The following is a 13,478-nucleotide window of genomic DNA, read 5'->3' as shown; positions in this document are numbered from 1 at the left end:
GGTACTGTGTTTGTTAAAGTTCTTCGTTCCTCTTCTGACATTTGCCCAGATGTCTGTATCAGGAAACATTTCTGAGGTCATGGAGGAGGCAAGCCAAAGCTGTTCTTTGAATTACATGGCTAAGGGCGTGGGGTCAAGGGAAATCCTGGCAATAAACACAGATGGGTCATGGTTGGGTCTGCTATTCAGCAGTTTCTCTACAGTCTTTATCTTGGCTTGCCCTCAGCTGTTGATAGAAGCTTTATCTGTGATCACACTCTCAGTTGGGGGACCCTGAGCCTGCATTTGTTCTTGCTATGCCCTGATGCCTCCTAAAAAATACCTGCTGGTTGTATATTATGAAAAATGTCTTATGATGATGTGATGAATTTTATCCTGTCAGACTGTCAGCGAGCAAGGGACTCCTGTCTAGTGTTCTAATGTTCCTGTTCCCTTATGTAAGGAAACTGTACTTACAGAAGACACAGCATATTTAGAATTTGGGGGGATTATGTAAGTTTCTCAGAGAGACATGCTATCATTATTGTCTTGTACTCTATCCTGTTTAACACAAAGAATTCTTTTGGCTGTATATTAGGTTTACACTCAAGTTTTCCTTTTACCTCGAGGACATTCCTGCTTTCAGAGTAGTTTCTACAGGAACCACTGAGCCTGTTCAAGAGGAAACTTGTCAACAAATCAAGTCTATGGGAAGCAGGGTGTGGCTCCTGTCAAGGTGTCCTTTGCTCCTGCCTTTCTTGGTTCTCTGTGGAATCTTTGCACCGTGCTAGAAAGAGGAGGTTTTGGCAACATGAGGTTGGGCCAGTGCTACCCAGTGGAGCTGGTGCAGGCATGACCAGAATCCTCTGGGCTCTTCTGCACTACTTATGGGTACCTTCCCTTGGGACCCTGAAATCAGATAGCCAAGGCTGGGGCCCTCCCAGCATGGATGCATCCCTCTAGTTGGATCTTCCTCTGTCCTCAGTCTTCTCCCTAGTGCCTGCCACCTGCAAGGACCCCGGGCTTGGTCCACTTGGCAGATTAGTTTTGGGAAACACAAATTGTAAGTTTGGCCCATCTTTATACTGTCTCACTCCAAAGGTCTTTCCTGAAACTTTGTATTTGTCCTGCTGTTAGAACCTGTCTGTTCTCTATCTACATAGCTAAGCTTAAAAAAAAGTTTTGCCTATGACTCCTTTGGATTTTTCCAGTCTCTCTCAGCTCCAAATCCAAAAAAGAAAGTCTTTAAGAAGTTTGGTCTAGCTAGGCAGTGGTGGCACATGCCTTTAATCCCAGCACCCAGGAGACAGAGGCAGGTGGATCTCTGTGAGTTCTAGGCCAGCCTGGTCTACAGAATAAGATCCAGGACAGGCACCAAAACGACATAGAGAAACCCTGTCTTGAAAAAAACAAAACAAAAAAAGAAAGGAGGAGGAGGAGGGGGTGGAGGAGGAGGAGGAAGAGGAGGAGGAGGAGGAGGAGGAGGAGGAGGAGGAGGAGGAGGAGGAGAAGAAGAAGAAGAAGAAGAAGAAGAAGAAGAAGAAGAAGAAGAAGTAGTAGTAGTAGTAGTAGTAGTAGTAGTAGTAGTTTGGTCTAGTTCAAGGTCTAAGTTGAAAGTTTAAGAAATTTGCTTACATAGTGAGTTCCGGGACAGTCAAAGCTACACAGAGAAACCCTGTCTTGGGAAAAAAGAAAAAAAAAAAAAAGAAGGTTTGGCCTTGCTTCAGGGGAGCCCCTAATTCAGAAACAGAATCAGTGAATATTTAGAAACAAACCAGGATAGGGGAGGGAAGAACCTAATTTTAAAAACCAATTTAAAAAACAAAACAAAACTGAACCAGTTGCATCGAACTGAAGAGTGTGGCCAGTTATCCATGTTACTTATGAGCATGGTGTTTGATGGTAGGAAGAAGAACTGCAAACAAGTCCTGAGCTCCATCTTCAGTTGCCTTGTTTAGTTTGTTGGTTGTTGTTTTAGTGGTATATACAAACAATCCTGAGTCCATTTCGGATGTAAGGTTGATCAATGAAATGAAGATGTTGAAAGCTGGGGTTCTCACCAGGGAAACAAAAGAGAACCTGTGAGAGTGTTGAGACTCTTAGTATTTGTGGGTGTCAGGGGTTTTACTACATGCATATTAGTAGGTCATGTGTTGAAGATCTTAGATCCCCATAAGTTGCCTTCCCAATAGCAGGAAACAGAGATATTCCAGTAGCAGAGAGCCCACCTGGTGCCAAAATCCTTTTTTTCATAGTATTCCCCCTAAAAGAATCTTCTCAAAAAACAATGGCTGATTGCAGCACTGAGCTGGTTTAATACAACTCCTTGTTGTACCAGAAAGCTCTGTCTGAAGTGCTCCAGATATTATAGGTCATAACACAGGAACACGTGCCCAACTTGAAGGGACTACTTGCCAATGATGGGACAGTCTGAGTTCCAAAACAGTATATATAGCATAAGCCATTAAAAGTGGGGATCCCAGGCCGGGTGGTGGTGGCCCATGCCTTAATCCCAACACTCAGAGGCAGAGCCAGGCAGATCTCTATGAGTTCGAGGCCAGCCTGGGCTACAGAGCGAGTTCCAGGACAAGCGCCACAGAGAAACCCTATCTTGGGGGCGGGGGGAGTGAGGATCCTATTAGTGACTACCCCAATTGTCATCAGAGAGCCTTCATCCATTGACTGGTGGCGGCAGATTCAGAGACCCACAGCCAAACATTGCTCCATGCTAGGGGAGTCTTGCTAAGGAGAGGGAGGAGGGATTGTTGGAAACAGGCAGGTCAGGAACATCATAGGAAAACCCACAGAAACCACTAGCCTGGCTCATGGGAACTCACAGAGTCTGAACCAACAACCAGGGAGCCTGCATGGGACTGACCTAGGCCCTCTGCATATATGTGACAGTTGTATAGCTCGGTCTATATGTGAGATTCCTGGCAATGGAAACAGGGCTGTTCCTGTTGCTTTGACTGACTCTTGGGAACCCAGTCCTCATGCTGGATTGCCTTGCTCAGCCTGAATACGGAGGGAGATGCTTGGTCTTACTGCAGCTTGATATGCCGTGCTTTGCTGAAGCCCATGGGAAGCCTACCCCTTTCTGAGCAGTCACAGAGGAAGTTTGGAGTGTGGATGTGGGGAGGGGGGAGTGGGGAAGGAATGGGAGAAGAAGAGGGAAGGGAGGCTGCAGTTGAGATGTAAAATAAATAAATCAATTAATAATTTTAAAAAAAAAGTGAGGATCCCAGAGTCCATACCAATAGGAAACCCACGCAGGAGAGAAAGAGGAGCACTCCCTAATAGCAGAATAAAAGTAGAGGGAAGGAAGGTAGTGTTTGTAGACAGTATTGATAACTGGATCAGGAAAGAGTCTCCCCTAGATGTTCTATATAAGGAAAAATATTTAATCAAGAGCAGTGTATTTGTGTGAGTTTAAATATTACCCACGGAGCCCCAGCCCAGAAAGGTGATATGGCTGGACCAGCAGCAGCCTCACTGTGTGTGCCATTTTCAATTTTCAAAGTCTGCTGGCTGAAATCTTGCTGCTTATATGTACATGTACTTATATCTGATCCTTGGCACCCAGCCTACTGGACAGAAATAAAATGGACTGTTGGAAATATTTTGAAAGTGTGCCTGAATTGGTGAATGCAAGAGTCCTTATGTCACCATATGCTGTATAATGATGGCCTTCAGCATCCTCTTCATACAGTAGCTTTGGAAAACACCTGTGTGTGATTGCCATCAGACTTTGTAACCAAGGACTTGCCTCCAGAAAATAATGGGAAGATAACCCTTTTATCTCTGAACATGGAATGAAATAAATTTCAAGGTGCTGTTCTCTATTTTTATGCTGTTGGACCAACGAGCTATATAAATAATTAACAGTTTAATACATGGGAATGTGATTGTAGCCATCAACTTCAGTTCTCTCAATCCAGTATTACATTCTGCAAATATCATTCTGTTGTGTCGGGACTGCTTTTCGTAAGGTTCTTGAGGGCATGAAGTAGAACACATGGTTGGCTCTTTTACTAAGACTTGAAAATGGTGTTTTCATAGAATGAGACCTTCTAGCAACTGGCCTATTTTTAATGAGAAAAAAAAGTTCTATTTTTGCTGTTGTTCCTGTTCCTATGGATTGTATTCATACTTAAACCATTTTGATTGATAAATCAATATTACCAAGGGATTGGAGAATGATTCAGAGGTTAAGAACACTGGCTACTCTTGCAAAGGTCCCAAGTTTGGTTCCCAGTATGTACCCAGTGGTTCACAACCATCTGTAACTCTAGTCCCAGGAGATCCAATGCTCTTTCTCCTCTGGGCTCTAAGGGCACCATGCACGCACATAGTTCACAGGTATTCATGCAGGTAAAACTCATACACATAAAATAGAAATAAATCCTTAATAAATAGTCCCCCAGTTTCTTATTAGTTACAGAGTACAACCTCTTAATTAAATAGTTGAGAAATCAGACATCTTGACCAAGTGGTCAAAACTAGTGTTACCAATGAAGAAGAAAGGAATACCCCACAGGAGGACATGGTGTCACTTGTGTAGAATTCTAGTTGGAAATCCATATTGTACATCTGAGAAGACATCAGACAAGATGAACAGTAGAGGCAGGGGGACTATACTCTTCAAAAATGTCAGTGTAGTATACAAAAAAGGCTATGGAAATAGTCCAGACAAAAGTCAACTCAAAAGATACTAATTAGATATAGTGCCTGATCCCAAACAGTCTAGGACAGTGTGTTACCAGCAGCAAGACTGTCAAGGTCACTGGCCAGTCTACAAAATGAGAGTATGAGGAGCACCAGTACTCACTAACTGAGGTTGAAGTTGCATCGTGGCTCTGGGCTGTACCCACTTAATTTGTTCATTGTTGAATTCTGAGCTCCTTGGGAACTTGATATTCAGAAAGCTCATGATAGGCATTTCTCAAATGAATAAGTGGGTGATTACTATGGGGCCTGCATTTGAGATCAGCCCAAAATAGTTTCTCCATAGACTGCCTCTAAGGCTCCCTGCTTGTATGGGGTCTCAATGATGGACTTTTGCTCATGGTGAAAATTACTCTATCATCTGACATTTACTTGGTTATTTTCCTAGTTGTAATGTGGTCTGCAGCTATATTTGCTTTTATTACATGTTCATTTATGTGTTTCAAGAGTTAGCTGGTAGTAAGGAATATTGGGATTTCTGGGGTCCTGGTTTCCTTTGTCTGAATAACCCTTGGTATGGGGATTGTGGTATTTTTCAGCTATTGGACCTCTTCATTCAGTGGGATTGGTCCACATACCTTGCTGACTATGGACAGCCCAACTGCAAGTACCTCCGGGTGAACCCTGTGACTGCTCTGACTCTGCTTGAAAAGTGAGTACCCAGCCCTGTGCTCTGTATGGGGAAGTGGGCAGTGGGGCAAAGGGTGGCATACAAGGCCATTTTCCTGTTTCCAGTGCCTTGAAAAACATCTTTGTTTTTGAAGCTAGCTCAGGTGCCGTCAGCCATCTTGACCCTTGCACTTGGTAGTCCAGTTGTAATTCTCAGCTCCAGCAAGCTATAAGTACAAATCAGAATGGGATTCTGTATTGTTCTGTGGCCTAATTAGACAAAGTATCTTTCCTTAGAGAAGATAGTAAGATGACTTAGTTTGGGCTCAGGCCAGTCTGGTAAGCAGAAGAGCATGTCCTAGTCCTCGGAGTTTAATGATATGTAGAGCAGAGCTCCTCAGAAATGTGGTTTCACTGAACTGGGTTATCCAACACCAAACATCTCAAAGCTAGCCTCTGGTACACAGGTGCCAGTGGTATGCACTGCAATCTGGCTATGAGTTTTGCTAACCTATTGGGGTTGGGGATTTAGCTCAGTTTGGAGGCCCTGGGTTTGGTCCTCAGCTGAGAGAGAGAGAGAGAGAGAGAGAGAGAGAGAGAGAGAGAGAGAGAGAGAGAGAGAGAGAGAGAAGAAGAAGAAGAAGAAGAAGAAGAAGAAGAAGAGGAGGAGGAGGAGGAGGAGGAGGAGGAGGAGGAGGAGGAGGGGGAGGGGAGGGGGAGGGGGAGGGGGGAGGGGAGGAGAGGAAGAGAAGAGGGGGAGGGGAGAGGGGGGAGAGGGGAGAGAGAGGAGAGAGAGGAGAGAGAACTGGCAGACCCATGTCAAAGAGCTTTTTAAGACTGGCTAGTCACAAGAGTACCTGTATCAAGGCAGTGTAGAAAGTTTACATGTATGGGCAGCCAAGCATGCTCCAACCCTAGAAAGGCAAGGGCTTGCATCCAGGAGATCAGAGTAGAGCTTTAGACAAAAATAGAAATCAGGGTGTACCTTTTTTACTATGTGTGGGGGCATGAGGGTGTTGGAGAATGTGCCAAATGTAAAGGGGAAGCAGAGAATAGACAAGAGTAAGATGCTGGGCTCTGTGTTTAAAGTCAAGAGACATGCTGAGAATTGATGGTTTCATGTTAACTTTCTCCCATGGTTCTCTCTCCCAATGACTTTCTTCTCTAGGATATCTAGAGAGTAAGTATATTGTTCACTTGGGACTTTTCCATCACTTTGAGGCAAGTCCTTCCAGTTTCCTCAATGATGCCAATAACTAAACTAAAGTCCTGGTCCTGCTAGTGGTCTTCACCCTGACAAACTAATCTTCTAAACCAGCCTGGTGCCACCCAGCTAAGGCACTTCCTCTTTCTTTGTTCCTTACAGATCTTTGATTTACCAATTCATTTGGGGATGGGAGTGATGGCAGGGACTTTTCCCATCAGCACTAGGGCTCTCTTCTTGGTACTCTAATTGACTCAGGGCCTGCAGTTCAGCTCTGACAGAGGAGCTCCTAGGAAAAAGGCCTATGGCTTTAGGGTCTAAACCCCTTATCTCCCATGAGGATTCCTCATCAAAGGCAAGCCAGGCCCAGAATTCTCATTACCCAGTGGAATGTTTAAGCTGGTACTCAGTCACTTCTCTTGAGATCCTTGACTCTTCCTTAGGTATGGCAATTGGTGATGTCTCATCATTCTGACCTAGCATGCAACAAAGCTGTGTGCTGAGTCCTAGCCATCAGTGAACTTGACATATTTATCCCCAACACTGGAAAGCAAGGGCTCCCCAGGTCACTGAAATATCCACATCTTCCAGCCTCAGAGGAATTCCTTCTCTCCTCTGTCCTGTTCCTGCTTCCCCAGAGGCAACTGCTACCCAAGCCTGCCAGTCTCTTTTTCCAAATCTGGCCCTTCCTAGTGAGTCAAGACAGAAGAACCTAGATCACTGACAGTACTATCTGAAAAAAAGGGAAGTCCCTGTGTCACTAAAAGGTGGACCAACTAGAAGAAAAGAGAATTCAAGGCTTATAGAAGGGCAGGAGAAAGGAGGGTTCACTTTGAGTTTTTCACATTGCTGGGTACAAACCATCAGGACATCTGAGAGCATGATTCCAACCAAAGACTTTAGTGGCCAAGAACAACTTGCCTTTTGGCTCTTCTCTTTCTACAGAGAGCGGGATCCTCCTCTTGAACTACAGGCTGTCTCTGGTCATCCATTTCTGCACTGCTGTAGGAAATTATAACATCAGTCAAGCCAAATGTCCTGCAAATATAGAAAGGGTTTCTCTGTTTCCTTTTTCCTGTTGGTTTTGTGTTGTTTAGATATATAGCTTATCCAGCAAAAGGAAGGGAGTCCTTTAGAATAATCTAAAACTCTGCCAGTTTCACAAACAGAATTGTGCAACTAGTATTTGAAGTAGAAGACTGTGCTCACCAGGGCCTTAAGAGCATTAAGGAAAGTCAAGTCATCTGTCCTCCTTCCTAGCCTAGAGCAGGCTTCCATATGTGGACAGGAGCTCCATGCTGGATTAAAAAGAAAAAAAAAAAAAGAAAAGAAAAACCTCCAACCTGAAAGGATTATTCTGAGCTTAGACTAGGGAGAAAAGTCACAGATAGCTTTGGTGGTCACTGTCAAAGAGCCAGACAGCTCTGCTTCCTTGCCACTCAGATTGCCCTTATGGACTGTGTGCTCTCCAGTGACTCTGTAAACACAGATGAGCACCCATTGTGCCTGGTGTGTAGCATCTATACAAGATGTAAATTGCCTTTGTGGGATTCCTGTCCTGATTCATGACCTCTGACTATATCCCTCTTCAAAAGACTGCCCACAGAGGAGGAAAGAAGGCTCAGGATTGGCCAAAGACCTTTAGGAAGTATGCTTGGGAGTAATTTAGACCCTCCTCTAGACTTTCCCCATGCAGCTCTAATAACAGAGAGCCAGTTCAGTTCCAAGAATAAAGGTGCCAGCCGGCCTACCCCACCCACAGGCTGGCAGTCAGTGCAGAGGTTAGGCCAGAGTAAGTCATCAGCATTGGAAGCCATGGATTGCAGGCCCTCTACAGAGAAGAGCATAGTCCTGGGCTCTGACACAGTGGTTTGGCTGGACCTAGAGACTGCAGTAATGTCAGTTTGTCCTTACTTTCTTTCACCCTACCTCCCCATTAGAGCCATTTGCCTGACAGAGCTATATCCATTATATCTACTCCAGTAATATCACCTGCAGAGCTTTAACAGAACCCAAAACAAAGATCTGAGATTGTACATGATCTTTGAGAGCTCAGGCTGTCTCTCACATAAAGCGTGGCTTTGTTAACTGAGAAGGTGCCCATCCCCTGGGAACCTCCTTCCCTCATCACTATGCCCACATGGCATCATACCACTTCTCATCCATAGTCCTGAAACTAATGAAGAGACTAACTCTTCATTTTTTTAGGGGCAAGAGTGACCAGCTACAGTGGGGCTGAAAGTTGTACAGTGACTCTCAGTGACTCATGACCTCTTGCAATTAATTTTAAGACAATATTTTTCTGCCTTACCTTCCAAAATCCATCTCTTAGGTCCCAGTAGGCTAATGAAATAAGTGTACCCCAGACAGTTTTATGAGTCTGCTGGCCAGCAGAGCTGTGCCTTGTCTCAGACTCCTATAAAGGTACTCATCTGAAGACATAAGGGTGGGCCAGATGGGAAAGGTATGAGGATAAGGACCTGACCCTCCAAAGCTAGCTCTTGACCAAAGGCAGCTGAAGTTAGGAAAGTGGTGGGTGTCTGAAAGACAGCTCCATAATGAGTAGGTAACTAGACAGTGGGAATACTCTGGACTCCTCCACTCTGAGTAATGGTTAAGATACATATTGCCGTCCATCTACTCCCTGCTTATTCTTTGTCTGGTACTATCTCAAACACCTTGCCCCCTTTCTCTCCTTCTCTGTTTAGGATGAAAGATACTAGCCGCAAGAATAACATGTTTGCACAGTTCCGGAAAAATGAGCGAGACAAGCAGAAATTGATTGACACTGTGGCTAAGCAGCTCCGAGGACTCATCAGCAGCCACCACTCCTGAATGTTGGCCTTGGGCCCACAGAGGCCATTTGCCGTAGCCCATGGTCCAGGATCTCTCCTGGGCTGGCCCTGCATTTGTGCATTCTTCCTCAAAGAGAGCATATGTATTTTTTTATTAACCCCTGTACAGTATTCATATAACCTTTCCCTGTAGTAAGAGAGGCACAGAATAATCAAGAACAGGAGGGGTTCAGGGGAAGTTACTGCCATACTTTCTGTGTTATCCTGGGAAGAATGCATTGTCAGTGCTAACATGATGAGCTGCCTCTTATCTGGGGCCCCACAAATTCATGGGTGCTGGGAGTTGAGATGAGGAAGTAAAAGAATAATAATGTGTGTCCTGTTTGCTCTCAAGTGCTTGCTTAAGTGTATAGGAGAGCCTGGCAGACATACCGACATAGTACACCAGAGCCAGCCTTAGTTTAGAATATCCATCTGCCTTGTTGGCTGACTTATTGCCTCATAAGAGTGTGGCATGTGGCAAGATTACAGTTTCACTCTGGTCCCCGTAGGTGACAGTTTCATTAGTGTAGTCTAACTGGGCCTTGTGGCTAGAGAGGGGTAGTTAGCTGAGTAAACACTTGGGTCCATGCTGAAAAGCAAGTTGCCCCACTGGGTAAGTTGTTTTTCTGGATCTTGAAAGCCAATTTGGGTCCCCAAGGACCCCAGCCCCCTTTCCATTCATCTCTGTCCCTTCTTTTATGACCATAACACTTGGTTCATAATGTAGATAGCAGTGGCTTCTGAAGGTTCCTGAGTGACAGTCTCACACTTGCCTCCTGCAGCAACATCTCTAAATGATCTAAACCCCTGAAGCCTGAAAACAGCCTGGGTGCCTTCACCTTGGGTAGAGCCTTATGACTTCTTGAGATTGCTCACTCATGTTTTAACAACAGCCTCTGGCTATCATCTTTAAAGAAAATGTCCCAAGCTCTACATGGTGGGCACAACCTCCACAGGACTGGATGTTTCTGGGCATGGATCTGTTACCATGAGATAGACAGGGTCAGCTGTAGCTAATGGCTTGTTGCCTCTGGCCCAGCTATCATCAACTAAGTCACATCATACAGACAAAGCTCATCTTGCTCAAGCCCAGGGCTCCCATCTTCTGAGCTGTCCCTTGGCCTCACCTGAAAGTATTTTCCTGGAGTCCTATCTTTGATCTATGGAACCCGGGCCAGCCAGATAGACTCCTGAGACAATGCAAGGGCTTTACTGTGACATTGGTCAGAAGTATCTACACACTCAAACAATTGTGGAAGCTATTAGTCTGACTGCTGGTAAGAGTATAATTGCATCATGAAACACTAACCAAGATGTCACAAAAGTGTTCCCAGCCTCAGTGATGAGCAGAGTTACTGGTCAAAGGAACAAATCTCTCATTGCCTTTGTCATCCACACGCTTCTGGGACAGCAGTACTTCTCTATCTCCCATCCCAACATAGCCTACCCCATCTAGAACATACCCACCCTTACCATAGCTGTCTTGAATACCAACTGGAGAGAACAGCCTCAGGTGCTCTGCAGATGCCTGCAAGTCTCAACCTTGGCTACACAATGGCCCAACAGTTCAGGAGGAGAGTCTCATAAGAACACCAAAAACTCGATTAGCCAAGGAAAGGCAGGAGCCTGTGGGAAAGAAGACAAGGTGGTGTGGTATCTCTGAGCCCTGGATTTGTTGATAGGGCTGAGAAGTGATTCCACTAACTGAAGTCCTGCTGACTGAGAAGGAAAGAAAGGCCCTTTGCCAGGGCTCGTCAGCCTTCAGTGTAGAGATCTCCAGTGCAGGGGAGAGACTGCTAGACTATCATAGCATTTGTCCTTTAAGACTCCATCTTGCTGCCTGTCTAGTCCCCACCTCTGCAGTAGAGGAACTGTCACAGTGAATGAAAACAGGTGGAGGAGCAGGACCACTACCTTCCACAGCAGAGTCCTGCTGAAGAGAATTTCATCCAATCTCAGGGTGTATGAGGATGGCCAACTACCTTTTCTCCTCCTGCCTCTATATCTGCATCTTCCTGCACTGTTCTCTAACAAAAAGCGGCATGCTCCTTTTGAGCTGTGAAAGCCAGGGACCTACACTGTCAAGGTGATTATGAATTGATGAAGTAGGACTTTTTCTTTTTTCATTTTATCCATAAGGCCTAAAGCTGAGCTGCCCTTGAGGGCTTGAGCACAGTATACATGCCTGTAGGCCTCAGGCTTTGGGACTTTACCTCAGATGCCTGCAGGCACACACATCCTAAAGAGTCTCAGGTGGGGTAAGACACTGCTGCCTGGAGCTCTGGCCTTCCAACCAGATCCACATCCATGTAGGCAGTCTGATTTGTGAGCTGTGGTTAGGCAGAGGCTCACTTACTTTTTACCATTCATGGGGCTGGGGGGTGGAAACTCTCAGTATAAGGTGGCACTGGTATGGGTAGAGAAGAAGAAGGCTGCCCATGGGAACCCACAGAGCCCCTGTTGGCAAAAGGAGTATCTCCCAGTGACTCTATCATGCACCAGACCCAACGGTCCATCTAGATCCACAGCACCTAGCTCAGCAGGTCCCAGGCCCAGGGGTGGCACTGGCCCAGGAGTTTCCTACTCAAACGTCTGAGTACAGGCTCGGCTGGCTTCACCAGGCCTCCTCCGGACTGCTTTTGCTGTGCCCTCCTCCATCTAGCCCTCCCTTTCTTTTATTCATCTGCATTTTAGTCACTCCTTGCTGATTTGTTGGAAATAGCCTTTTTATTTTGCACAGTTCCACATTTGTGGGAGAAATGCAATGAGATCCATCTGTACCTCTAAAAGGAACCTTTTCCTCTCGTACTCACCTGGAAAACAGCTCTGCTGCAGGCGGCTGCATAAGGAGGGCCTCCTCTGTGGAAAGAGCATGTGTATCCCATTCCCCTGTGTACGTTCCTCTTTTAACTGCTATTAAATATGAGAACCTACATACCTGTTCTAATAGTCACTGTGTTTCTTGGGAGGGTTTTGTTTTTATCCCTTTGGCACAATGTGTCATGGTTTGTGGCAAATACTGGATGGCAGGCAGTGTGTCCCCACTCAGCTGACTGAGGAACAGACCAAGAACGTGGTGTGGAGAAGCCATATTGTGACCTCAGGTCTTGTTAAGATGTATAACAGACACTTGGCCCAGCCACCAAGAGAAGTACGTTGAAGTGCCTGTTTATGTGGGGACTGGGGTGGGCTGTTTACCCACTCCGTGGGTACAGGCTCCAGCCCAGCAGGAATGATATAGAATTATCCGGAGCAAAGCTAGCCTGGCAGAGGGGAAGCTGAGCAGCAGGCAGTATGAAGAAGGTCTGAAAGGAAGACAGGAGAGAGAGAGAGCAGGTGCTCCTTAGCATGGCCTTAGGATTTAACTGGAGGACACCACAGGAGTGCTTGAGGGGCAGATCACATTAAAGCTTGAAGATACCCCGAGCCTGTTACATGCTGGGAGACAGTGAAGGACCTTTGAGCACTATGCAACCATGGTGAGGTCTTGTTCACGCAACAGGGCCAGCATGCTCACCCTCGGAAGAGGCTGGAAAGAATACCAAGCCACCAGCCTGACACTGTCGTGGACTTTGCTGACAGAAGACCAGGGCTTCCATTCCTTTGATGCAGCTGGCTAGCTGGATTGTCTTGAACAATTCACTTACTAGCTCGCTAGTGACATTAGAGTGGTTCCTAATTTATAGGGTATTGTAAAATGTGAGAACTGTGAAGGTTGGCTGCAGTGCCTGGTCCGGTATAGCCATGCACTATTGGAGGCCCTGTCATCACTTCCCTCCAGTTTACAGCATGCCTCTCAGCTGAGCGTCTCACAGATGTTTCCATAGCTGCCTTGTCTCCTGGCTTCCTCTCCAAGCCCAGCACAAGGCTGATGGAAAATATGCATCTCACACCCCTGTGCAGGAATCAGGGCCACCAGCTGCCTGGCTCTGAGTAAAGCCAGCCTTCAAAAGAAGCCTGCCCTCAGTACCACCTGGAGCCTCTTCTGCTCTCACTTCAGTGCCAAAGTATATACCTCCTCCTAATAGCATGTAGTTTGGACCCAGAGGTCCAGATTCCTTGAAATGTGGATGTGGGTGTGGTGTACACATGGGCTTTCCTCCACCCGTGCTTCTTGCTTTCGG

At 46.0% G+C, this 13,478-nt stretch overlaps 1 protein-coding gene and 1 pseudogene across 7 annotated transcripts in view; both read left to right on the top strand.

The window, feature by feature from the left end:
* The window catches only part of Exoc6b (exocyst complex component 6B), a 417,559-nt gene extending 405,270 nt beyond the window's left edge, over positions 1 to 12,289 (top strand). For 4 of the 7 annotated variants that reach the window (XM_037203853.1, XM_028858058.2, XM_037203851.1 and 1 more), the window contains exons 20-21: positions 5,244 to 5,356; positions 9,226 to 12,289. In XM_037203853.1, coding sequence (XP_037059748.1) covers positions 5,244 to 5,356; positions 9,226 to 9,352 — 240 coding nt within the window. In that variant the 3' untranslated portion in view covers positions 9,353 to 12,289. The other 3 variants (XM_037203856.1, XM_037203854.1, XM_037203855.1) reach the window with 1 other exon arrangement.
* LOC114683734 lies at positions 3,447 to 5,233 on the top strand (annotated as a pseudogene).
* Positions 12,290 to 13,478: the final 1,189 nt, after the last annotated feature.

Source organism: Peromyscus leucopus, chromosome 3 (genome assembly GCF_004664715.2).
Source record: "Peromyscus leucopus breed LL Stock chromosome 3, UCI_PerLeu_2.1, whole genome shotgun sequence".
NCBI lineage: Eukaryota > Metazoa > Chordata > Mammalia > Rodentia > Cricetidae > Peromyscus > Peromyscus leucopus.
The sequence above is the reverse complement of the archived record's forward strand: the minus strand, read 5'-3'. Positions and strand labels throughout refer to the sequence as shown.